At 51.3% G+C, this 24268-nt stretch overlaps 1 protein-coding gene across 5 annotated transcripts in view; it reads right to left on the bottom strand.

The window, feature by feature from the left end:
* Positions 1-24268, bottom strand: part of PLXNA2 (plexin A2) — a 209639-nt gene that overhangs the window by 25471 nt on the left and 159900 nt on the right. For 2 of the 5 annotated variants that reach the window (XM_025878096.2, XM_073900244.1), the window contains exons 13-16: positions 9448-9599; positions 3153-3270; positions 1226-1362; positions 102-269 (exon numbers count right to left, since the gene is read on the bottom strand). In XM_025878096.2, coding sequence (XP_025733881.1) covers positions 102-269; positions 1226-1362; positions 3153-3270; positions 9448-9599 — 575 coding nt within the window. Of the gene's footprint in view, positions 1-101; positions 270-1225; positions 1363-3152; positions 3271-9447; positions 9600-17530; positions 18149-18184; positions 18806-18830; positions 23207-24268 lie in introns of those variants that run through there. The other 3 variants (XM_073900246.1, XM_073900245.1, XM_073900247.1) reach the window with 3 other exon arrangements.

The raw sequence follows: 24268 nt of genomic DNA, 5'->3' as shown, positions 1-24268 counted from the left end.
ACTGTGAACCCCCGCCACCCTGGGTCCCCTCACAAGTCCCACATGGCCCAAGGGGTTATGTCAGGTGGCAGCTGGGCGCCTCCCTCCCACCTCTGCCTCACCTGGCAATGCTCCACTCCGGCTCGATGCGCTGCACCCGGGGGTCGTCTATGTACTCGAACTGCAGGTTGTTATCCACGCGGGCTCGGTCGACACTCACGGAAACTGGGACTGGGCCCAGTCCGTTGGATGACGGGGGTGAGACGCACACAATCTCATTCATTGACCTCCTGACGGGGCGACAGCAGGAGGGTGGTGAAGAAAGGCCTGGGCAAGGAGGAGAGCTCTCTGGCTTGGGAGGGGATTTTCCTTGGTCTGAGGGTGTGGATGGCCCAGAAGCGCTCTCTTCTTTTCCTACTCTACACAGTGGAACGGATCCCTTATCGGTGTGTATCGGTCCCTCTTTTTACTGGAGAGCCACCTCTGGTCGGAATATGGAGGGAACGAATTAGAGAGGGGGATTAGAGAATGTGGGGCAGGGGCAGGGCTTCATGGGCCCTGGGGGATCTTTTCTTCTCTGGATTTTTCTAGAATAGACTAGTTAGCCAGGGTTTAAGAGTCTGGTCAGTCATTTAATAAATATTCACTGAGCACCTACTACACAGTGAAGGGAACACACAGTTCCTTCCTTGCCCTTAGGGAGTTTCTAATCTGAGGAGGAGATAATTGGATAATCCTGAGCAAGTTGGGTTTTCACCCATGGGTTCTGTCAGGATGCTCTCAGGAGTCTGCATATCCCCAGGGCTTCACTGGTGTATCTGGCGAATAGCAGGTGTTCGGGGATTTTATGCACAAGAGATGCCCCGAGGATGAGCGTGTGTGCTTGCTGAGGACTGAGGCCACCCAGCCTCCATGTCTCTCAAGTCCCCATAGTGGGGACCTCGTCAGTGCTCGGTCCCAATGATGACCAAGGAGTTTCTGGGACTTTCCTCACCAGCAGTTCTCAGGGCCCTCAACCTAATTATTTTTTAGAAGTATCCAGCCCCTTGTTAGGTTCACTAGTGGTATATATTGCTATAAACTGAGTAGTAGTATATATTTTGCACAGGGACAGGAATGGTGTTTGGACCCAGGACGTCCACACCATGGAAACAATGGGGCGGGCACCTGTGTGAACATGCCCAGGAGCAGGTGTGCGCATGCCTCACGTGTCCAGCCTTCTAGAGCTCCTGTGAGCCCATCTTACCCATAGAACTCGCAGGTCTGGTTGCCCAGGTATACAGCCACGCTGCTCCCAGCCCCGAGGTAATGGCCCGTGATGGTCACCATGGTGCCTCCCGATTCTGGCCCTCGGATGGGGTTGAGTGACAGCACGGAAGGGTTCTTTGGAAAGAAGCAGAGAAATGGTCACAGCTCAGGTTTTGCCCAAAGTGACAGACCCAGGCTCGACGTAAGGACCAAAGGAGGGACTGTGTCTACACTCGGGGTATAGGTACTTTTCCTGCCCTCTCTAATCTCTTCTCCTGGAGCTGAGACTGTTTCTAAGAAGAGGCTCTGGCATGTCCAGGGAAGGCAGAAGGACCACGTTTTAGAATTAATTAGCTCCCTGGGGAATCTCATGCCCCTAACATTAATGGGAAGGCAGAGGTAACACTGACTAATCTATCAATTAGTTTACAAATTGAGAGCAATTTGAAAATGCTTCTCTATCTAGAGCCTGTACTGATTTTTTTTGGCACAAAATCGATAAGGCTGAATAAAGCATCCTTGTCTAGATTGGGCCACCAAGGGGCTAAAGTCTTCCATTAATGGCCCACACACGTGTCGTGTCCCCTCTGAAGCACATGAGGGGCACCGCAGGGGGCCTGGTGCTCAGAGCTGTCAGTGAATGCTTGACATGGCTTCCCCAACCTTCATCAGGAGGATGATGAAGTCAGTGACCAGGACTTTCTAGTAAACTCACTAAGCTGTAAAATTAAATCTGAAGCTTGAAAGAAATGTCATCTGGTCTATAGTGCATCAGGCAGCTGACCCAAATCAGAAAGGAACTGTTCCTGCCTGGAGCACAGGGGAGTAGAGTGGAAAGTGCATTTAACTGAGCAACTACACCTGCACGAATTCGAGTCTTCATTAGCCATTCACTGTCCATGGGCCCTGAAGCAAGTTTCTGGATCATTCTGAGCTTTTGTTTGCTCCCCTGTCGAGAGGAGGGTGGGGTCCATGATCTCTAAAGCCCCTCCCAGCTCAGCATTCTACAGTTCTGTCTCCACCCGAGACCCTGTCCTGCATAGGAGACGGGGTAGGCTGCAGTACTCTCCAATCTGAGAAAAAGACCAGTAGTTTAAAAAGGGCAGAGATGCCAAGGTAAGAAGGCAGAGCCTGGAAAACCTAGGGCAAGCAGTAAAATGCTTTAGAGAGAATAAAATTTTGTGGTCTAATGATTTTTCAAAACTCTTAGCAAGGCTGGTTTGATCCCATCAGCTGGTGTTAACACATTTTAATGAACAGCTCAATGTGGTGATATAGGTACATGTCAGAGGAGGGACCCCGAGGCAAGTTACTGATTCGGTGGGAAGAGCCCCAGAAGCATGCTACCGATTCGGTAGGAAGATCATGCCGGCCTTAAAGAACGCCTTTGTGAATCTCCTACCTGCTGCCTGAGCATGAAGAGATGTTTTCAGGTGTAGGAATGGTGAGAATGTGCATGTGTGTGCGTAACCACCCCACCACACACAGAGCAACTCACGCGCGCACCCTGCTCCCGTGGGCCCTGCTGCAGACACACGTCCCCGTGGGATTTGAAGTGACTTTTCTAAACTCCCACTTACAATATCCTTGGCAGAAAACAAAGCATGTGGATAAATATAGACCTTTTTAATTAGGTCCCCCAGGCGATGTGTCCTCATTAGGCTGGATGAGACTAAGATGTCACATTGGCGGGACAAGGGGCAGCCCCTCCCCACCCTATGGGTAGGATCCACTTTCTAAGAAAGGCCCGATTTTGCCTTATTAACACTCTGATCTGTGGCTCTCTGGGACTCTAACAGCATTGTTAGTCACACATCCGTCCCACCCCTGGCTTGGGAGGGGGTGTGGGACTTCCCGGGAGAAGTTTGGAACAGAAGTGTGCCCCTGCTGGGAGCTCATAGTCCTGTGCAGGACCCAACACTCACCACAAAGGTGTACTGTTGATGGGACTTGGTCATGAACTCTGGCTTACACTCGCCAATGCACAGGCGCACGGGCCCGGAGGTGGTTCCCACGAGGGCATGACCCATCTCACAGACGATCCTGAGGAGAAAGCAAAGCTTCCCGTGAGAGGCCTCGCCAGAGCCGTCATCCGTGCCCGCAATGCTCACCCCCAGCCCATTGGATGATGCCTCACACCCTTGCACTAGTGCTATACCAAGACTCAGCTTGCTCACCATCTTGCTGTGTGACCCTGGGTAAAGTGCTTTCCCTCTCTGGGCTTCAGCCTCTCATCTGTACAGTGAGAGGCTGAATGAGATCACCTCCAAAGCCCGGTGTGCCTCCAGACGCTATGTTGCCTAATTCTCTGAATAAACCCGTCTTCCCAGTGCCGAGTGCAGGACCTAGCGCTGGGTAGGTCCCAATCTTTGTCGAACAAAACCCAATGTCCAACAGAGAGACCTAGGGGCGGTCATTTAGTTAGCATTCTTTCCTGTGTGGTAAGCCAAAATTGGAACTCTCCCGAAAGGAGGGAGGGAGGGCCTATTTACCAAGCTGATTCAGTTGTGGTTTGTTTCGGACAGTGAGTTTTAAAAAGGGAATAGATAATCTGTGAGATAGTGAGTGCCCCAAACAGGAGCTCCCAACCAAAGGGAGGAGTGGAGTCCTGCGTCAGTAGGCGAGGGGGTGGGTGGCGGATGAGTTCATTAGGACAGCAGTTGACACTGGACTCCCACTTAATCAAGGTCTGAGTGCACTATGCTGGTGGGCGAGGCAGTGAACCAGCCATGGGGTTGGAAGTCACGTCTCACATTAGGAGGCTGGGTAGCTGGAGGGAAGAGGGGATGCAGCGTTCTCTCTCATGCAGTGCAGATCAATACCCCCCGTGATGACCTCCCTGGTGCCTGAGATCAGTTACAACAAGCACATTTAGACATTGGTTGCCTTGGCCACAGCAGCCTTCTAGAAAGGGTGGGCAGCTGGAAGATATGGGAGGGACTGAAGAAATCAGGTTCTTGGGGGTTCTTCTTGCCTGGAATTAGAAGGCACAGGGCAGGTGGGAAAGGGCCCCACCAGGCTCGGCTAAAAAGGAAGCTAGGGACAGAAGAAAGGACTCTGCTTTTCCTCCCAAACACCATGTGAGAGTTCAGAGCAGTTCAGTGCCCCTGGCAAGTCTGCTTAGTGGGAAGTCAGGAGGACAGAGCCGGGTACACTAATCCCAAGCATTACCCTGGCACCGTGGGGAAGGCCGGTGTTTAACCGGGCGCTGCTTATCTCCCCTGCTTCTCTAGGAAGGTAACTAAACAGATTTCATTTTGATTTAATAAAACTTGCATTAAACAAATACACCGCATACTCGCACACACGGCATGCCACGCAGGTTTCCACCTCCTTCGTAACAGTTAATCCCAAATAAGTACTTTAACTCCTGGTGAATATTGACTTAACATGCAATAACTGTCTTATTACGTTTAGCATATTAGATTCAACAAGAAAGTACTGAATGCACACGGAAGGATACTCTCCTTTCCCTTTCTCTGTGAATAAATAAATTAATTGCGAACCCAGAGTAAAGACTATAGTGATGATCAATTAGTATCTTACATGTAACTGTCCTCTTAAACCTCATTAGCAGAGCATTTGAGAAGCTTAATTTAAGGTACTGCGTGTGGTTATTTTCATGCTGCTACCTGCTTGGAGTAACAAATCTCTCATCCTGTTTCCCGGGCCCTAGCCCCTGCCCCGGTGTGGGGTCCCTGCCAGCCGACAAACTGAGCCCTGTGCTCCCAAGGGGCTTCAGAGGAGACTGTCATCTATTGCACGACAAGAGGAGGACAAATAAGAGGGGGGAGCAGATAAATCTCTCTCCCTCTCTTCTAATCCGGGTCCTCTTGCCCCTCACTACCCACCCTCCCCCCAACTCTGTGCCAGAGTCATCCTACAGAAGAAAGGAGGAAATCATGGCAGGCTTGCCGTCTTGGAGAGAGGAAATAGGAGAACACGTGAAAGTCGGGGGCATATTTTTTCTTCCTGGGGCCCGGGGGTCCGTCTGGGAGAGGTCAAGGCTGGGACGGGCCTGTTCAGCCATTTCTGTAGGGAGTTAACGATGGCCTGGAGCCTTTTGGTGCACGTCTTTTCTAGAACATTTACTTACTCAGGGCTCACGTCCCAAAAGATAAGCTTTCCATATCGAGGGCCTGGGACAAGAGGGATGGATGGGAGATGAGCACCACCCAAGCGTCCAAGGCTGAGTGTCCGTTGCTGGCTCGGAATGCCCCACCTGGGAGGGCATGACGCAGGGGAGCAGGGGTTTGGCCGCAGCTCCACGGTCTGTGTGCTCCCTTCTTTGGCACTGCACCTGACACCTCTCCCCACCTCCTCTCCCCGAGGTTTAACTTCATCCTGCGGTGGGCAGCTGTGGGCCGTAGAAAGGGGTCTGGGTGGTAGGGAAGAACTGGATGAGAACCCTAAGGAGTCAGCACGCGGAAGAACCCCAATGGCCTCTAACCCTTCTTCCTTTTCTTCCTGGGACGTGGCGCTTGTGCTGAAGGATGGAGAGGCATCCTTGAGTGCATCTGTTGTAGGCATTTGTTCTCGGAGCTCAGGGAGAGAGGAAGGTGAAGGAAGAAGCAAGGGCAGCTGCAGGGAGTAGAAACGCTTATATGGAAGAATGAGGGTCAGGCCAAGGCAGATTCGGTACCTTGATAATACTAAGAGCGACAATTTACTGAGCGGTGATCGGGGCAGGCACTGTACAAGACAGGATCCCGTGGCATCTCAGGTTCTCCTAATCTAAGGGTGGGTCTTATCATTTCCGTTTTCTGGGCAATGACACTAAGGCTCAGAGAGGCTAAGTGACTCATCCACCAACACAGTGGCAGACCCGTGATTCAAATCCAGGCCAGCCTGGCTCCAAAGCTGTGCCTTTGACCGTTCTGTTCTACTGCTTCTAGAATCAATGGAATGCCTTCCATGTGTTTTGGGGAGGGGGCATCGTAGACACGGCAGCAATGCGGGGCTGCACTTGAGGTTGCCGGGGGTGTGGGGAGATGCGGGGGCGAAGGGGGGGGAGTGCCAGTTGCGTTCCTAAGACTCTGAGAGCTGACTACCCGTGCCCCCTACCTTCCTGGGTGCGGATGACCCCAGGCTGCGGTGTGTGCACCTTCAAGCCTTACAAGTCGGTGAGGTTCCTGTGGTTTGGTTTCTGGGGGCCTCCTGCCTTCTTGGTCTCCTTCTGTTGTCTCTGGTGGCTCGAGGCTTCCTTATATATCATAAAGAGATGATAGCTGGGGATGCCTAAATTTTTTCCTTGCAAAATGAGGAGCTTGACTAATAACCGTCCAGCTTCAACATTTGGATGTTCAACTCCTTCCTGGTTGAGAGGGAGCTTCTGGAGACACCTTCGTGACACCCACGGTCTCTCTAATGGTAGGAACTGCAGTTCCATGGGGCATAGAGTTTACTGCTCTGACATCCTAAGGACCATAGATGCAATTGTAGAGATCATCTATGTCTCCACTCTCCAGATGAGACACTTAAGAATCTGGGAGCAAAGTCATTTGCCCAAAGTCACCCAGCTCACCAATAGCTGAGCTCCTGGCCCCCCCAGTCCAGCGTCCTCCCTGCCCTACTGTATCACCCCCCACACAGCCTAGCAGAGATGGTGCCTTTTTCCCTCTGAGTGTACACTCCTGGGGTGGGAGCACATGCACCTAACACCCAGCCAGCCATGACTGGTTCACAGGTGCAGCAGAGGAGGTGGGGGGTGGGGGGAGACAGGGGTCTGAGGACCCGGGCTGAGTCTCTCTCACAGGGTCCCTGTCCCCCAAAACGGCTGAGCTTCAGCCTCCACTTGCATCTTATCACCCAGAAAATGTCCTGTGATGGAATCAGCTCGCCCTCCACAGACCAGTGGGGTGCTGATTGCAGGACTAAGTGGGGCCCTTTAACCAACATTAACCTAATTGCTGAATGATAGATGGCGTGGCACAAACATATGGTGAGCCGTTACTGGGCCCACTAATCCTGCCCGCACCCGGGACACTGCACTGGCCCGTTTAGCCAAAGTCATCTCTCCCAGACATCTGTAACGATTACTCCTGCAGCTCACTGCCTGGGACGGAGGCTTTAATGATGTTCGCAAACTCTGAAGCCTCCAGAGTGGTAATGAGCCTGGCGCGGCTGGGAAGCAGGGCTGCACCAGCCAAGGTGCGGAGAGTGCTTGCTTCTTCCTGCCCACCCCCGCCCCTGAAGAAGGCGATGGAGATTCTCCAGGGCGCCTGGCCACCGGTTTTAGCTGGGACCCCTGGTGACCAGTTGCCTTCCTGGGTTCCCCTCACATCCTTCTTCCCGTGTCTCTCGGCACTTTCTCCCCCGTGGCCCTGGGTGAGGGTGGTGCCTTTGATTTCAGAGATAGACTATTTCCTCACATTCCTACGGCACACCGTGGTCTCCCTTTCTCCATCTTACTGATTGTCCCCCAAAGCCCGTGCAGTAGGAATCATGATTTCCATCAGGCTGATGAAGGTCAGAGAGAGCGGACATTTGCTAAGGTCTCAGGGCTGGTGAGTAGAGCAGCCAGGACTTAGACCACCTTTGAACTCCAAATCTCATGAGCTCTCCATGTCCACCTGCTCAGAAGCCTGTACTTCTCAGCTCAAAGCCCTACCTGTTGCCCCCCAGACCCTTTCCTTTGGAGTTCTGTGGCATCTCACCAAGCTGGAAACTTGGCCTGTGTCTAGAGGCTCAAGGCAGGTCCTTGAGGCCAAGGTGGATTCAGGGAGGGGTACCGAGTGTCTAGCCCAGCCTGGCAGGGCGCCGACCAGGAAGAACTCTGCAGGCTGTCCTGCCTCCCACCCCAGAGGCTTTCCTCTTCTGGCTGTGAAGCACAACTTCTGCCAACTTCTTTCCCCTGTCCCTCATCTCTTTCCTGGAGACCCAGCCAGTCTTTCCTCCAAGATTCAGTCCTTGAAGGGATAAGGTTGTCAGGGGAGGATCTGGTCTAAAGGATCAGAACGGCTCCTTCTTGTCCCCACTGCGGGGGTGAGCAGACACCATGTGGTCCTTAGAGTCTGGGGATTCACCCCTCTGATCCTGACCCTGCTCTGGGCCATGTCAGAATCGTGGGCCCTGGCCCCAGAGCCACTCGCTGATGGATCATGGGATCTTCCGAGCACTCTTGTCCAGGAGGCTTGCCCCATCGCTCTTACGAGATGGAGAGCCCTGGAGGAGAAGTTCCAGCTCTGCCTAGGCCACTTGTGCCTGGAGTGAACTGTGGACGTCCTTTCACTTCTCCACGCCTTTGGTTTTCTCCTGCTTTGGAAAGGGCGATAGCAACATGTATCTCTCAGAGTCCTTCCCAATTAAAGTGAGATAATGGATGAGAAAGTCCAAGTACTGACAGAGATAAAGTGATACCATTTTTCCGGCTGTTACAGGAGGCTGGCTCTGGGGACGTCAAGGGGAGGGGCCTGGGGCTCCGGGGGTGGAGCTAAGGGAGAGAAGCCCCGCCCACAAGCCGTGCTCTCCGAGTGTACTCCTAGCACCCATGGTCCAGCTATGTTCTCAACGGAACCAGGGTGACCTGACCCCACTTCACCTGACAAATCATGCAGAACGATCTGGCTGCTCCCCCTCACTGTCTCTTGTTGGGGGGAAGAATCCTTCCTGCCACACTCCCGCCCCCAGCTTTGTGCCCACCTCCTGCCTACCGTCTCCACAGCGGTCGCCACTGCCAAATGAACGCCCCAAATTGGAACATATGTCACTCCTGGAGCCCCGTTCGCTTGTCCGCTGCTACACGCCTATTTTCTAATTTCCAGCTGACATTTCCCTTAGTGAAATAAATGAATTTGCTCCGGCGGAGGCCCTGCTCGGATTAAGGGGCTGTCAGAGCCCCACGAGCCAAACAAATTGTTGCCTGCAGCCCACCTCGCCAGCTGCATTCCAATGGGGGCGGGCAGGGGAGGGGCCGGGGAGACCCAGGAGGAGCCTGGGCTGGTTGGGAACGTGGCTCAGTCACCACTGGCCAGGCGAAGACGGGATGTGGGGCAGCGCTGCGCCGGGAGCTCTGGTGCCACAGGAACCAGGGACAGGGAATCGCATAGGATATGAGCCTTCGGGAGAGGAGGTGGGGTAGAAGAGGGCCCTGGGCAGGCTTCTGGAGGCAGGGTCCACGGGAGGAGAGGGAATCCTGGAGAAGTCCCAGAGAAGGGCAAGGGAGAGTCCCCACCCTGAAGCTGCCTGGGAAAAGGGCGGGCCAGAGCGCGCTGGACTCACTGCTCAGCGATGATGTAATCCCCCGGCAAGGGGGTGCAGGGCACCCCAGCCACCTGCACGTGGTGGGCGATCTCAGAGAAGTCCAGGCCCAGGTTCACGCCATGGATGGTCACTCGAGTCCCTCCTTCAGGTGGTCCAGACACCGTCAAGATCTGCGGGAGGGAAATGGGATCACAAACCTGCGGGGCCACAGAGAAGAGGCAGCGGTGCCCTTGCCCTGCCCCGGGGAGAGGCTGGGGGACCCCGTGCACACCCGGAATCTGGGGGAACGGAGCATGTTTTCCTCCACCTCTTAGCCTCTCTAGGCTCCTGACATCATCTCGTTTTATAGGACTTCCTCAGTTCCTGAGGTCATTAATTTATTCATGCATTCGTATACTTAAAAAAATTATCAGCAAGGCCTGGACGCCAGGCAGAAAAACCTTATTTGAGATGTGTCTCTAATTCACTAGCTGCCTGATGGTCATCAAGTCACATCATCTCCTGAGACCCCAGCTCTTAGTTGTGAAGGCGGGGATAATCATCTCTACCAATCTGGCTCCGGGGCACCGAACAGGGCATGTCCGGGAGCTTTTTGTAAAGCGAAAAGGGCTTTCTAGTTGTAATGTGCTATTAATACCACTCCTGTCTGCTAGACACTGTGGGGGTTCCAATGGTGAACAGGCAGGAAATCAGGAAATTTGCCCTCAAGTAACTTCTGGTCAAGGAGAAAGTGATAAAGGAAGCCACAAATAATGCTGATGCGGGGCGCACAGTGCTAAGATGGATTTGGAGGAAAGCTGTGGGAGCCCAGAGGAGTCCAAGATTAGGTACTGCTTCAGGGGTGTGATGAAAGATGTGAAGTGTGTTTGACATTGTGCTCCAAAAAAATCCCAGGATGCCTGCTAGAACTATGAAAAACAATAACTTTAGGATTTTCCAAATTTTGCTGGCTTCTCATGAGCAAGGATCATTCAGTTAGTTCCTAATTCAGTCACCAAATGCTGTCTCATTTTGCTTTGACCCCAAACAGGAAAAGAAATCAAGCTCTCTCAAGGTAGAAACGTCTGTCCAGGATTAGAGCAGGCTCTTGGAAAAATGCACCTCTTTGGGATGGAACGGATAGAGTCCAGGGAGTAGGTTTATCCTTTGTGGTCCATACTTATCTGAAGTAGGAGGAAATTAGACATGAACTCAATCACTGGAAGCAGGCTCAGAGTATCTTACACTAAGATTCTTGTACAACCTGTACGTACAGTTGTAAAAAAGTCTGAGGCTCTTTTCACTACACCATAAGAAAGGCAAGACGGGGTGGGAGGGAAGGATGGAGAGAGGGAAGGGTAGGTTGGTCAAGGCCAAGAGTCCACCAGAAATCTCCCAAATGGAGCTTGGGTCCCACTGGGAGCCTCCATTTAACCCTGTAAATACTGGTGGAGCATCCAGTGGGCAGTGGGGTCAAGTGTGCCCCACGGCAGAGATGATCGAAGGCACAGGTGAAATGCTGTAGAAGGTTCTGGAAACTCTTCCCTCCTCCCTGCCCCCCAAAAGGGCACTGAGCTCTCCTGTGATGTGAGCACCATTAGTTGTGCAACCAACTTGGCCATGAATGCCCAGGTGATGGTGGGCAGAGAAGAGATGATGGTGGGGAAGAAGACCGGAACAGGCCTCCCTCCCCGCCCGGCTGACTCCTGGGCTCTCAGCAAGCTGGCTGCAAAGCCAGGCCTTGAACTCAGACCTCCTGCCCCCATCTTCTTCTGCAAGTCTTACATGGCATGGTTGCCCTCCCTCCTTGACGGGCTAGGCCATGAACTCTCTCATCTGGGTGCTCATTTCACCCAGGTCACCTTGTCTGAGGCTCTGGCTTCCTTCTCTGGGAATAAAATATCCCACCTTCTGAATAAAAATAAACAAGATTCATGAAAAGAATCAAGGGAAGGATCGTGGAGGTGGTTCCGAGGCATCTCTGTGTGTTGGGCGTGAGTCAGAGAAGCAGAACACTATGGAGACAAAGGAGCTGGCCTGAGGAACCAGTAGCCCCACAGCTTTCCTGCCCCAGGGGGATCTAAAAATAACCCATACGGGATCTTGGCTGTCACACTCTCCCCTGGAACCTGGGCCTCCCGGGCTCTGCGAGATGGACCCTTGTTAATGAGGAACAGGGAAGGGGATGCCTCCATGCCCCTGCAGGAGACATCAGTCAGAAAGAATTTGCTCTGAGCAAATTCAAGTGCCCGTTTCTCCTCTGATGCACGAATGAGCTGCGCGCCCCCCCCCCCCGCCCAGCCACCTGGATGACAAGAACCCACCTACCAAAAAGAGCTGACGAAACTGTGGTGATTGCTTTGCTCTCCTTCCCCTACTTTTATTTTTAAAAATACATTCTTTTGCTCGCTGCAGTTAATTACAACCTTTCAGAAAAACTGTGAAACGAAATCCTTCTGGAATGCCTAAAAATATTTCCATCTTGCAGGTAGCATGTGGGGATTGTATTGTGGATGTTCAGCAGCTTTGGCAGGACCCGTGAGGCAGCCTCCTCCAGCTGGTAAATCATCAAAGGGTCCCCTTCTGACATTCAAGGGTTGGGGTCCGAGATATGACCGTGGGCCCTGGGAGGGGCTGCAGGTCCATCTGCCAGAACAGACTTGCTCAGAAGCAAGTGCATGTTGCATAAACCATCATACTGTTTACAGAAGAAAGACTTTTTTTTTTTTTTTTTAAATTGTTAGCAAGTGTTGTAGTCTTGGCATGAAGACACGTGTCAAAGAGATAGCTAGTTTGGGGGGTGTGGAGACACCAGCCTGATCACTTGTAAGCTAGCTAACAGTTGCTGGAATCCAAACCTGGAGGATGAGAGTCCTCAAGGGTTGTTGGAAAATGCCTGGGGGCTGCTGGGGCCCTGGGGGTCTTATTCCCCACACAGCACCTAGGGTAGGTGGCAAAGGGGTTTGGGGTCAAGGCATTAAGCAATCAGCATGCCCTAGGGCTTACGAGGGACACAGCTTACATCTTCCTTGCTTGAAACAAAACCGATGTGTAAAAGTCAGGATTTCCCAAACACCGCTGAGGTGGTGAGCATTTGATTCGCGCAAGCATTCCCCCGGTCTCCATTACTGATGACTTCCAAATCTATATCGTCGGCTCAGACCTCTCTCCTGAGCTCCATATCCATATATCCAATTGCTCCTGGACATCTCTACTTCCACATGTATGTCCCTCAGGCCCCCCAAATTTCACCGTGTCTAAAAATGAACTCTTAATTTTTCCTCCTTCTACCCCCAACCTGACTATCCTCACAGATTCTCTTTCAAGGTTAATGGGATCACTGTGCACCCAGCCAGGATCCTTGCAAGCACCTTCACCTGTCTCCTTTCCTTCACCTACCTACCACGTATAATAAATAACAGTCACCAAGCATTCTCAGATCTTATTCCCCAGCAGCTTCTGAATCTGGGCCCCGCTCTGTGTTCCAGGGGCGGCGATGAGCAGAGCCCCACCACCTCTCATTCGTACTAACTGCCTCCATGGTCTAACGTTAGAGCTAACTTCCTCTTGCCACCGGGTGACCTTCATGAACACATACCTGGCCAGGTGACTAGTTGCTTGCTCAGAAAACCTTTAAAGGCTCTGACCACTGTCAAGGCAAAGTCCCTAATTCCTGGCCTGGCACTCGTCCTTCAGGTTCTTCTTCTTCTTTTTTTTTTTTAAGATTGTATTTATCTATTTGAGAGAGGGAGAGCACAGAGGAAGGATGAGAGGGAGAAGCAGACGCCCCACTGAGCAGAAACCCCGATGCGGGACTTGATCCCAGACCCCGAGATCAAGACCCGGGTAGAAGGCAGACGCTTAACCGACTGAGCCACCCAGGCGCCCCTCGTCCTTCAAGTTCTGATCTTTGTTACTTCTTCAGCCACATCTGCTCTCTTATACTATGTCCTGTGCTCTCCCCAGCTTAAAATCAGAGTGAGTCAAGGTGGAGGTCTGGGCTCGGGTGGGAGGGAACAGAAAAAGGTATCCTGTCGGACACATCCCCTAATACCTGAGGGCTTCCAGGGGACTCGGAGAATGAGTAGAAGGGCCTTGATGTCTAGGTGGTGGCGTGGGGTGGTAAAAACCCAGGCCTCCTGCTTTCCTTGTGTCTCCCAGGACCAAGTACTGGGGAGAAGCCACAGAGGGCAGGCTTGATGAAAAAGGACTTACTCTCCCGAAAGTAAGTGAACAGGATCTTTTCGGATACTGCTTCAGACCAGGCAGCTGTGGGGTCCCTCGTCCACCCTAGAGATTGCCCACAAACAATCTTAAAAGCAGCATTAGATTGTAGGGTGCTCAGTATAGCATCTGCAAAGCTTGGTTCTCTTGGGAGAAGGACATAGGTCTATAATGAGGCAAGTTGGTGGAGTCCCCTGCTTACGGAACTACAAAGAGGGCTTTCAGATCAGGAAGAAGTTGTGGGGCTCCAGGGCAGGGGAGAGCTAGCCTCCTACAGAGGTGCTGGTGAAAAAGCAGGATGGGAGTTATATAGATGCCTCCCACCCCCAGAGACAGAGGGGAACCAAGACAGGGCTGGGATGGTGGTCAGATCCACATATCCTGGCTTCCAGTTTCAGAAGGCCCTTGCTGCTGGCTCTTCTGGGAGAGGGAAGACAGCCTACCTGATACTCCCGGAGCACCTGCGGCAGGAAGAGAATAAGTCAGACTTGAATCTGAATGGTAGCCCTGACACGTATGAACAATGTGACCTTCAATCTCAGTGTCCTTATCAGAAAACAGATAACACTACTTCCCTCCCAGGGATGTTTGGAAGGTTAAGGAAGACAACATCTGTAAAGTCCCTAATAGGACGGTGGTTTAGAGAGCAGGTCTTGACAATTGGCAATTTCCTCTCCCGAGTTCCCCCTGCACCTGCGCCTTCCCAGATCAGGACAATGTGGGATGGTGGCGTTGGTGGGGAGTTTGCAGAGGCTGGGAATCTTTCTGTTTTTCTGTAAGGAGGACACAAGGGCTGGGGAACTTAGATGCTGGCATGACGGAGCGGCAGAGAGAGCTGCCCACGGGCTGACTGGAGAAAGCCTGAGAGGTGCCCTACAGCCTGAGCCTGTCCATGCTGCCGAGGACAGGGCCTTGGCTTTGGGGGATTCTGGGCCCTGTGCGGAAGCATACTCTGAGCCAGACATCACCCTTTCACCCAGAATAAATTTGGGAGGACACTGGCCCTGTCTAAAATGGTCTTCATTCTTTCCTCCCTCCCTTCGAGCTGTTTCTTTTTCCCTTGGCGATTAGCCATTCTGGGGTAGGCAAAGCATCGCACAATGAACTCAATGAATGCTTCCAGGAAAGTAATTCTGAATGAGACACCCACACAAACAAATGGCTTGACAGTGTGGGATGTGTACGAGTGTGTGTGTGTGTGTGTGTGTGTGTGTGTGTGTGTGTAGTGAGGGTGTAGTGAGGGTGTGCAGAGAGGGGGAGGGGAGCTGGAAACGTGAAATCAGCTGAGATCTTTAGATATTGATCATTTCAGCCCCCATGCCGCTCAACACGTATTCTTCTGTGGACCAGAAATCTATCTAACTTCTCCTCTGTGGACCTCAGAAGTAGGGGATGAGGCAGAGAAGCGCCCAGAAGCAGCTGCTGTTGCTGAGAGGGGGGTGAAAAGGGCTATGGCCCTCCTATGTTCTATGCTGACTCCCGCTGTGCACTCCCGGCGCACCTCCCCAGAGCTCCGGTTTAATTCTCTCCTGTACTACATGTGCTCCTGGGGAGAGCTAAGGGTCCCCAGGGCTATAGGGTCTAAAGGCGATGTGCATTTGACACGCTGCTCCCCCCACTGGCCAAGCATGTCCACTGACAAAGGCCTACTTCTGCAAGCCTCTGCTAAAAAATGCCTCCCCCGTGAGGCTTTCTCTGACCCCCTGAGGCTGATTCCGTAGCATCTTCTCCTACACTCCCACTGTCTTTTGTGAATGCCCCAGAGAAAGTAATGGGCATGCTGGGTTGTAAACTGCTTCTTTTCTCAATAAGATAATAACTATCTTGGGACAGAGACGATCTCACTTTTGCTTAGCAACCTGATACTTAGCACACTGCCTGGAACACAACAGCCTTCCATAAGTATCCCCAGTTCTCCGTTACTGGGAAACGCTGGCCTCAATCAGACCGTAGAGCAAACTGTGTTCCATAAGGACGGCTGGAAGAAGGGAGCTCTCTATGTGCGGCACAGGAGTGATGTAGTATTTTAACATCTGAATCCCAAGAAGTTCCTCCTGCAATCTCTCTTAGTTTCATTTAAGCCAGTTTCTTGGGCATTCCTCATTGAATGGACGAGTGAACAGCTGTCCCCTTGTCAGACATCTCCAGTAATGAAGCCACCCCTGGCCTGCACTTCTGCAATTCTGTTAGCCTTTTGTCGGAAGCTCTTGTTTTCTAAACCCTTTGATCATTTCAGATGCTCTTCTCTGGACCTTTGGACTTCCAGGCATCCTCTGAGAGTGTAATGACCCAAAGTAGGCTTGTGGCTGGTGCAGAGGCCTGCCTGAGGTGAGTGAGGAATGCCCATGCAGATGACTACCCTCCGCTTGTCACACACACCATTAACCAGGCCAGCCATGGGCAAGTCCCAGAGGGAGGCTAACCCCTAGATCTCTTTCCCAGGTTCTTTTATTTTTTTTCCTCCCTGGGGGTCCCTTCCCCTATTTTAGGTACCTCTCACCCTGCTAGTCTCTTCTCCTGAAAGAAACCTTTATTTGCATCGTAATGGGAATCTATGATATGACCTTGCCTGAAGAGTATTGGCTTTTTAACTGATTGTAGAATAAAACATCTGTCTATATATGGCATTCAGAAGGAGAGCGTGGGGAATGTGTTAGGGCAGAGGCCTCAGTCCAACAGCCCTACGCCCTGCTCCAGAAGCAGTCACTGATCGTGCACAGGTATATAGGTGGCTAATTCACGTCTGGCCGAGGGCTTTTCCTCAGCTCATCCTGTGCCCGGATGAGTAGGCAGTAGGATGTGGGATGAGGTTGGCCTGTGTTGATGGTAGGGGACCAACTAGTCTCCTGCTGGGCCCTCTCAAAGCCTCCCAGAGCCTCGTGTTGGGAACCACTTCTCCATCTACCCAGACCCCACCTGCCGGCCGCGCAGCCCCACTGAGTGCCGCCGAGCTCCGGGACACCCCAGCCAAATCTGTGTTCCTGCCAGACTGTGTCATGTTTGTTTTCCACCGTGGGTGCTGTGACCTGGAAAGCAGCCGCCGTGATGCTACACTCGCCCTGATTCTTGCAGCCACTAACTGAACAGTTCGGAGGGAACTGTGCCACAAAGCCGCCCAAGGGCGGGAGCTGATGCGGCCAACTAATTACAGCTGGGGCGCTCCAAAGGGCTGCACCGGGAAGCGGAGCCTTGGAGGGTGGCATGGGGGGGGGGGGCTCCTGCAGGGCACGGGTCCCAGGGGTCAGAGGAAGACCGCTCCTTGGCGGGAGCCTCACAAGGCCCGGCTTCCATCCTCGCGCCCCTGGCTTCCTCGGGTTGCATCTCTTGCCTGATAGACACGGCGGGAGTGAAGATGGACCCTGAACACTGGTTCCTGGTTATTGAAGATTCTGATAATGCTGCCAACCATCATTTATTTCATTTCCTTTATAATAGCATATTCTTATATCGTACTTATAATGAACCAGGAATTGTGCCAAAGGCTTTTCATATTTTATCCCACTTAGAGCTCAAAACAAGCTGCGAGGGAGGTCCTATTATAATTTCCTTTTTACAGATGGGGAAGCGCACCCAGAGAGGTTAAGTAATTTGCTCAAGTTTACATAGTGAGTGGCAGAGCCCACCAGGTCCAGCTCACCCGTGCTTCCAGCCTCCACACGACACTGCCTGAGCTGACCATCCTCTTGCCCCGGAAGAGACCCCTCTGTCATCAGCCAGGAGAACTCATGCCCTATCCTACTGCTCAGGTCCCCCAGCCCCTCTCCCCGGGCTGAGGCCAGAATGTACGACTTTCCAAGAATCTCTGCAGTTGGCTCTGCTGGTCCCTGCCATGTCTCTGAACTTGTCAACTTCCCCCTCCCCGCTCTCTGTTTCCGCTCCCCCTGTGGCTGTGCACACGCCCCACCCCCCTCGGCCTCGCCCCCCGTCCTCTCTGTCTGTGCCTGTCCAGTCTGATGCCTGGAGCACGGACGGCTGGCTTTCTCTCCTTCTTGGCAGCAGGCTGGACGAGCGCTCCGTGCCAGCACCCTTCCCCACTCCAGCCCTGTGGACTGAGAATTCTGGTTTCCTAAACGAACCCAGGAAAGAGATAAAGGATGGTGTACAGTCGCACGCAGGGGCTCTGGAGTCACGCAGCTGCAGCTTCGCTCCTGGTGCTAAAACTTACTAGCAGGGTGCCTTTGATAACGTTGTCACCCCTCATAATGCCTTGGTTTCCTCATCTGTGAAATGGGGCTAATGATCCTTGTAGCTCTGACCTCATACAAGTCGTTATAAGGTCTGCGTGAGATGACATGGGTGCTGAGTACAGTTCTGGGTGCCCGGTGAGCATTCAGGGAAAGGTAGCTGTTATTTTTATTATGAGTTTATGATGAAGAGGTCTGGGCAGAAGCCAGGCTAGCTGAAATCCAGAGGAGAAGTGGCTGGTGTGGAGATGGTCCAGCATGGCTGCCTCTCTGATGGGCCTGTCCGGCTCTTTCCGTGGCTCCAGCAGGCTGTCAGCACCCTAGCCTGGGTTCTTAAGTGTACAGGGGAGAGACTGCCATCAGAACCTCCCAGAGCAGCCAAGGGAGGGGGTCCCAGAGAAGGTGCTCCGGGACGGACACCCCCCCAGCTGATGGACATGCTTTGTTAGTAAAAGCTCCTGTGTCTGAGACTGGGATCAAGAGGGTTCTGCCCCGAGTGGCCCCCGAATCAGGACAAGCCACTGGGGACAAGTTGCCAGTATAGAGGCAGCTAATCTTCTTCTGACTCATCTACTTAGTCCTTCCCTGTTGCTTAGAGTTCTCCTGACTTTAGAGGGCAGTGGGGCCGACTCTGTGCCTGCACATTTTGAGGCCATCCTGGTGCTTAGCCAGAGATACCTTGGATGCTGGATTCAAGATGGCCAATGGTCACATTCCGTTCCACCTTGGGTGTGTATGTGTGTGAGCACGTGTGTGCATACGAGTGTGCGCACTCTTCAGGGTGGGCCAGAGCCCAGCTGACGTGCTCTGCAGGGATCTCTGGCCTTGGTAGCGCCAGCTCTCGTACCCGGCATGAATCCTTTGCTGGCTCTGTCCTAGCTGATAGTACATTCAAAACCTAACTGTTATCTCAGCAGAGTAACTCCATTATTCATCCTGACACCATCCCCCGTTAGCTGTTTGTTGCAGTGATGTTATATTAATGAGGCCTGCAAATAAATGAACGGGAGATCAGAGTGCTGACTTGTTTCTCAGGAAAGCTGGGTGACATATTTATTTATTTGTTGGGAACTTTGCAAGCGAGTCTTTCTGGCCCTGGGCAGGTGGCTTTTGGCCTTTCCTGCAGAGATTTTGTGCAGCCTTACAGATAAATACTTGTAAATGTTCAACTCCCCAGTTTCACGAATGCGTTCACAACTGAGAGAATCCAGGAAAGAAAAAAATCCACTTTCAATTATTTGGGCAAATGGAGAGCAGAAGGAATGCAAGAGCAATGGATCATCTCCAACAAATATTGTATCAACTGTTATTTTTGCTTGGTTTTAAAAAGCAATGCACATGGTTTTCTACATTTGGTTTTCTTTCCCAGTTACACATACCTAAGATAGTATTAAAGAGAATTTATGTTCCCTGAGCATAAACTGGTGAGGGATTGGGCAAGTTAGTGACATTGAAAAATTCACAAAGTAAAATCTACAACATGGTCAATGGACAGATGAGTGTAAAACCAGCCCCTCTACGGCCTGGCATCAGGCTGGCCTTACTGGGCAATGTGGCAGGTGAGTTCAGAAACACATAGGAATATTCTTTGGTACCAAATGGTGATAGGTTCCTGGCCAGTCCCTGAGAACGCCAACACTGAAGATTTGCCCCTTGCATTTCAAGTCTGCTTTGCTTATTCTTCCCCCCTGACCTCTATCATCACCTGTAGGTGTGAGCTACATAGGCCCCATCCTCTGGGCTCCCATTAGCTTGAAAAGAACCAACCACCAGCCTCCATAAATTCCAACTTTCACCTCAACCCCATCACCCCACTGATAGACACAACCAGGAACCAATCGGATCAAGTCTGATAACTCTAATAAACATACAAAATTAAAGTAACCTCTATCCTGTACAGGCAAGAAGGGGGTCACCCTAAGTTTAAACACACCCCAAATGCTCCTCCTGCTCCCCCACCACTCATAGGAATAAGCGTAGACCTAATTATGTCTAGGAAGACAGGTGAAGGTTACCTTAAGGCTCAATACAAAGGGTAGCCAATGCTCCCTGTTTTTCTGGCCTCCCCTGGGACCTTCCAAAAGAATTCTGATCCTGGGCACAGATATTTTTGGTACACTTGCAGTGGAGTGAGGTGGAAAAGTGTATAGCCAGGGAAACCCCTTCCCATCCCTCTGACCAAGATGGCTGGCATGGTATGGTGGGGAGAGTCTGCATTCTGGAGTCAGAAGGCCCTGGTTTTGAATTCGTTCTGCCACTAACCAAATGGGTGACTCTGGGCAAATGATTTACTTCCCTAAGCACTGTTTCCTCGACTCTTAAATGAAGATAATTCTGGGCATCTTGCAGGATTGTTAGGATGAGTAGGTATGCAAAGGTCCTGGTGCACAGTAGAGTCTGGCTATTATTAATACTCCCAGAACTAGGATGTGGATCATGTCTGTTCACGTCCCTGGCCTGAGGTAAGTGTCCTCGTTAGGTGTCAAGACCTGGGTCCCTGCTGTAGTTCTCCTTCTAAACAGAGACAATAGCAAAGGGTGTAGATGAGAAATTTCTGTCCTAGGTCCTTTGGAGGAAGCAGAGTGGCCTGCAGGGCAAGCAGATTCCAGCCTCCTCCAGGTGCCCCATGTTCAGGGATAGGCTGGGGCTTTGCAGTGAAGGACTGCACCCCCTGCCTCCCCTCACAGAACTAACTTATCCATGTGATAGCTTCCAAGCCTAGCACAGTCCATCGCATGCAGCAGTCACTCATTAAATGAATACTTATTTATTGCAATGCTCTGTTATGGGTTGAACTTTATCCTCCTCAAATTCATATGTGAAAGCCCTAATTCCCATTACCTCAGGATGTGACCTATTGGGAGACAGATACCTTTCCAGAGGTAATCAAGTTAAAATGAGGTCATTAGTGTGGGCACTTATCCAATATGACTGGGATCCTTATTTAAACAAACAAATCAGAGACAGACACATGAAGGAATGTCATGCAGAGATGAAGGCAATGCGTCTACAAGCCAAGGAATGCCAAGACTGCTGCTTTCCCAAAGCACCAGAAGTGAGGGGAGAGGCATGGAACAGATTCTCCTCACAGCCCTCAGAAGGGCCCAACCCTGCGGACGCCTGGATCTGGGACTTCCAGCCTCCAGCACTGTGAGACAATACATTTCTGTTGTCTAAGCCCAGCGGACCAACACAGTCACTTTGAGTGGAAACCTCTGTCATGTGAGCCCTAGAGCCCCTCGACCCTTCCTATATTTTTCTCCCCAACCACATATTCGGTGTCTTTTTCCCTTTCTGCCAATGCTGCCCCTTCCCAGCTCAACAGAAAATGTTGCTTCTGGGCCTTCCTTTCTAGCGGGTGGCTTGTAACGTCTTCCTCCCTGAGGCCCTAGCAGTTCTGGAAGCACAGCTTCCAGGTGGGCCAGGCATCTCACGGCCTCTCCAAAGCTCTGCACGTCTCTTGTCCCCGGGGTTGAACAGGTGACACATGCACAGACACCGGCTGACAACTAGAATGGGAGCAGCCTGGGATGCCTCCCACGGAGGACAGCATCATTATCACACCATGGGCTGGCTGCGAAGGAGCGGATGCTGGGTTCTGAGGGGGGCTCGAACCTGAAGTTTATGCAGACTGAGCAATTCTTACATCGGCTGTAAGACTTGTCCTCCATGAAGCTGCCACAGGAGGTGGGTCTCTAGGGGTGGGCTTGGTTGCCATGGAGACAGTTGGGTGAGAAGGGGTTAAGGATGAACACAGCTGTTCATTCAACTAAGCTTGAGCCCACTCCTTTCCCTAATGCAGAACTCATTCGAGGTCACGCATTGATCTCCCCGCCCTTGGGCAGTTCCGGACCCCATTTGTTTCCAGCATTGGAAATTCTGCTGCCTCCTACAGCCAGCACCGGCCACCAGAGAATCCTTCCCCTTTCATCCCTGAAAAAGGATCTTCATAGTAAATGGCTCTTGAGCTGGGCTTGCACGGACTGGGTACACATTTTGAAGGCAAGGGCCAGAGACAAGGGGGAGGTACGTATACAAGGGCACGGATCCCATTGAATTCTGATTATTAAGAAAAAGATCTATGCCAACGTCAAGGAATTAGCCAAGAAAGCCAAGGTAAAGAAAACGAGCTAACTCTTCTTAAAAGTTACTTTTAACAAATGATACATTTTTGGTAACAAATGTCAGAGAGGCACATGAGGTCCATTCTTCCCATTACTGGTGATACTAACTTCCATCACTTGGTAAAAAGCAGTGTCTATCAGGTTTATCCTCTGTAAAGTTTCTGTTTTTCTTGTTGAGATTAGTACATATCTTGTGGGGAGATGGCTTGAGACTATATAAATATCCTATTTTTCATCATACGTTCATTTACTAATTTTAGTATCCATCGGCCTTTCTTCCTGAAATAATTATTACTGTGAATCTTGCCAAATGGTGATTTTCTATTTCCCTAGGTTCTTTAACATTTTTGAGTTAGAATTCTAGTAGAAGAGCTTCCTCCCTCTCCCATGAATTATTTATATGTATCAAGAAGGAGCATAGATTCTTATTTTATTCTATTGTTTATAGTCAATTAGTATCACTTATTTTCTTACTCAGATTGTCCCAGATTTGGCTACTGGGGCCAAATCAAGTTGACTCCTGTGCACTTTTGACATGTACTCCACATTTTTGTTAGTACACTTTGCCATGAGAATATCACGTAAATTAAATTGTGAGGAGACAGCCATCTTCAAATCGAGGGATATTCTACCAAATAATTGTCCTGTACTCTTCAACAGCACTAAGGTCATGAAAGACAAAGAGAGACTGAGGACCAGAGCACTAAAGAAACACGCTAACAGAACCTCACATGTGACCCCGGGTTGGATCCTGGATCAGGAAAAGGGGGACAATCAAATGGGATAATCGGCACAATGTGAATCAGGCATGTATATTACATGGCACTATTGTATAAATGTTAATTTCCTGATTTTGATAATTGTCCTGTGGTTATATAAGATGTTAATTTGGGAGAATCTGGGTGAAGGGTATATGAAAGTTCTTTGTACTATTTTTGTACCCTTTTATAAGTCTAAAATTATTTCAAAAATGAAAAGTTAAAAAAAACTGAAGATGACTTTTAAAAGGGAAGGAAGGGAGGTTGAGGGTAGGAGCCGCAAAAATGAAAGGAACTATTCCTGATCATAGTGGATGAAATATTCCAGGCCTGGATCCTCCCTCCTGCATGTCCTGTCCCGAATGATGGCCCTTCATGGCTTGAGACACAGCATGGATTTGTCTCTCTTCCCTGGAGAGGCTCTTTCATTTCTCCACAGCCTCTACTTGAAAAACGCCAACAGGAGACCCCACTTGCTTGGGGCCTCCAACTCCTGTTGCTGTGTTCACTGGGAAAATCAATTACAGCCTAATTACCTCCAGGGGTTAATTAGCATCATGTCGCTTGGGTGTCCTCTGTGAATGGAGCAGCCCGTCAGTCTACGGTCAGTGAGCAGGGGTGACACGGAGGCAGAGATTTCCCAGGGACAAGCCTGCCTTAGGGCTGGGAAGGCGGGGAGTAGACGGGGCCGAGGCAGCAGCTGAGGCAGGGGGAGGTGAGAGGAGCCGATGGAAGCGAGTCCCTGCCTGATTTAAGTTACCCTACGCCACAGGTGCAGAGACATAGAGACCGACAAGTACAGCTGCAAGACATACAGGGCAGAGCAGGTTCCAGCAGTTGCGGGAAATCACTGGCATCAGGGAGAAGGCATGGAGTCCTGAGCAGCTCAGGGAGCTGGCTGTGTGAGGGCAGGGGTGGGGGCCCCACCAGCAGTCCCTGCAAGCACTTTCGCGGCGAGATAAAGACACGGGATGGAGTCAGTAGACACTGTCACGGGCCACGTCCAAGAGTAAAATGAAATTGAAGAAGTCTGATCTTTGAGGGGCAGTGTCTCCACGCTCACCGCATCTTCCCACCAGGATGGATGAGAACCTAGCTAGCAGGAGACACTCTCCCACTGCACTGTGCTTCCCCGGGGATGCCCTGCCATGTGGACGGATGGCATCTTCCTGGTCTACCTTAGCTAGGAAGGCTGGACATCGAGGAAGGGGGAGTCCTGCTTCTTGCGCTGTGTTACTTGAGCAATCAGAGACTTAAAAGTAGTTCTCTAATTCCATAGATCTGAGCTTAAATACCAGGTCTGCCACTTATCAGCTATGTGAACTGGGGCAACCACGCCTCTCTGAGCCTCATTTTCTTCACCTGTAAAATGGAGGTGAGAATATTTACCTCCCACGGTGGATGTGGGATTAAATGAGACGGTGCCAAGCACACTGAATAAACATCAGCTCCCTCTTCAAATAACCCATCTGTAGGTTAACAACACTCATTTGATCTTGAGGGTTTTCTTTCTACGGATCTGAAGCTTCAAAACGATCGCAGGGATGTTTGAGAAGCTTCTCAATACTCT

The sequence above is a fragment of the Callorhinus ursinus genome, unplaced genomic scaffold (genome assembly GCF_003265705.2).
Source record: "Callorhinus ursinus isolate GAN/ISIS: 27379988/994484 unplaced genomic scaffold, GSC_fseal_2.0 scaffold13, whole genome shotgun sequence".
NCBI classification, from domain to species: Eukaryota; Metazoa; Chordata; class Mammalia; order Carnivora; family Otariidae; genus Callorhinus; species Callorhinus ursinus.
The sequence above is the reverse complement of the archived record's forward strand: the minus strand, read 5'-3'. Positions and strand labels throughout refer to the sequence as shown.